We start from the raw sequence: 1,769 nt of genomic DNA, 5'->3' as shown, positions 1-1,769 counted from the left end.
CTTTGCACACATTATGACATCTCTTAAAGAAGTTATCTGGGATGCAACTTTTTTACCTGCCCATAATGCTGCCAGCAATTAATAGAAAGAAAAAAAACCTGGACTTCTTTCTGGTGCCAGGCTGAAAATGCCACACTACTGCTCAGCCTACCACTGTCCGAGACGGGTCATCATTGCAGCCGGTGATTAGCTGAGCCGCAGTGTGACGAGTCAACCACAAGAAGCAGGATAAAGACTGCAGTTGAGGCTGGAAGAGGGATACTGCAGGTAGGTAATTTTTTTTTTTTTTTTTTTTTTATGTCAGCATTCTGGGCAGGTAAAAAAAAGTTGCATCCTGGAGTACTCCTTTAATCCTGCCTAACAGACTGCCAAATTATAAAACTGTCCTCCGCTCTTGGTTGCTTATATATTTTGCCATAATTGTTATACTTTTTATCATATCAATTATGACAAAAACTCAACATGCAACACCTGTGAAGACCCTCTGACCTTTTATGTACCAGATCCCCCTCTTATGAAGTCTTTCCTGTACAGCTTTCCTAATGTCTTTATTCCTCAGACTGTATATAATGGGGTTGACCAATGGAGTAAACACAGTATATAGCAGGGAGAGGACTTTACTCATGGTGGGTGTTAGGCCTTTCGTTGGGACAATATAAACACTGAACATAGTCCAGTAGAATATGGAGACCACAATGAGGTGGGAGCTACAGGTGGAGAAGGCTTTCTGTCTACCAGTATTGGATGGGATCTTTAGGACTGCTGACACAATGTAAGTGTAAGACATTACAATGACTATTGTGGGTATGAAGACATACGGAATACTTAGTATATACAGCTCCAAGTGGACAATAAATGTATCAGAACAGGTGAGATCTAGTAAAGGGACAATGTCACAGAACAAATGGTCAATGATATTTTGTCCACAAAAAAATAGTTTTGCCATTGTTGTGATGAAAATCCAAATGAGAGAAAATCCAAGAAACCAACAGATCATAGACAATATCACACAATGCCCATCGGTCATGATAGAGGAGTAACGGAGAGGATTACAGATGGCCACATATCTGTCATAAGACATCACAGCGAGGAGAAAACACTCAAATACTTCTGGGGCACATAAGAAATACAATTGAGTCATACAGCCAATAAAAGTAATTGTCCCCCAATTATGTTGGAGAATATGAAGCATGTTAGGGACAATATTTGTGATCACCAAGATGTCACTGATGGATAGTTGTGAGATGAAGAAGTACATCGGGGTGTGGAGGTTCTTGCTGGTGGACACCAGGGTGATGATCAGGAGATTCCCACATATTGTCCCACAATATATCACCAGGAAAAGACAAAATAGGAAAAGTCTTAATTCTTGGCTAACTTGAAATCCTAAGATAATGAACTCAGAGACAGAGGTCAGATTCTTCTCCTGCATATAAAACAAAATTGTAGTTATGCTGAACCAAATGAAAAAAATCATACATATCAGTTGCTGGTGATTCTGGGCTCGTATCAGACCCCTGTAGTGTGCCTGTAATGTCCATTTATTTGTTTTTGTATTTTTCTGTTTAGGTTTGTGTTTGCACACTAGCATGTTCAGAGCAGTTTTCTATTTTCCCTGGATAGGGAATGGTTAAGGCTATGATCAAATGAGAACTCGGGTTTGTCTAGAAATCTCCAGCTCTGTCTAGCTTCTGAGCTGGTGATTGACATCCTGTCTTGCTGCGTACATGCCTGACAAGCTGCTATGAATTTGTTAGTGAAACACTCTT

At 40.1% G+C, this 1,769-nt stretch overlaps 1 protein-coding gene across 1 annotated transcript; it reads right to left on the bottom strand.

Moving 5' to 3' along the window:
* Window positions 1–457: 457 nt before the first annotated feature.
* Window positions 458–1,432, bottom strand: LOC130367143 (olfactory receptor 11L1-like). Its single transcript, XM_056569546.1, has one exon. It carries the CDS (start codon window positions 1,430–1,432, stop codon window positions 458–460), a length of 975 nt encoding a protein of 324 aa, XP_056425521.1.
* Window positions 1,433–1,769: the final 337 nt, after the last annotated feature.

The sequence above is a fragment of the Hyla sarda genome, chromosome 4 (genome assembly GCF_029499605.1).
Source record: "Hyla sarda isolate aHylSar1 chromosome 4, aHylSar1.hap1, whole genome shotgun sequence".
Lineage (NCBI taxonomy): Eukaryota > Metazoa > Chordata > Amphibia > Anura > Hylidae > Hyla > Hyla sarda.
Note: the sequence above shows the minus strand (reverse complement) of the source record. Positions and strands in the feature narration are given on the sequence as shown.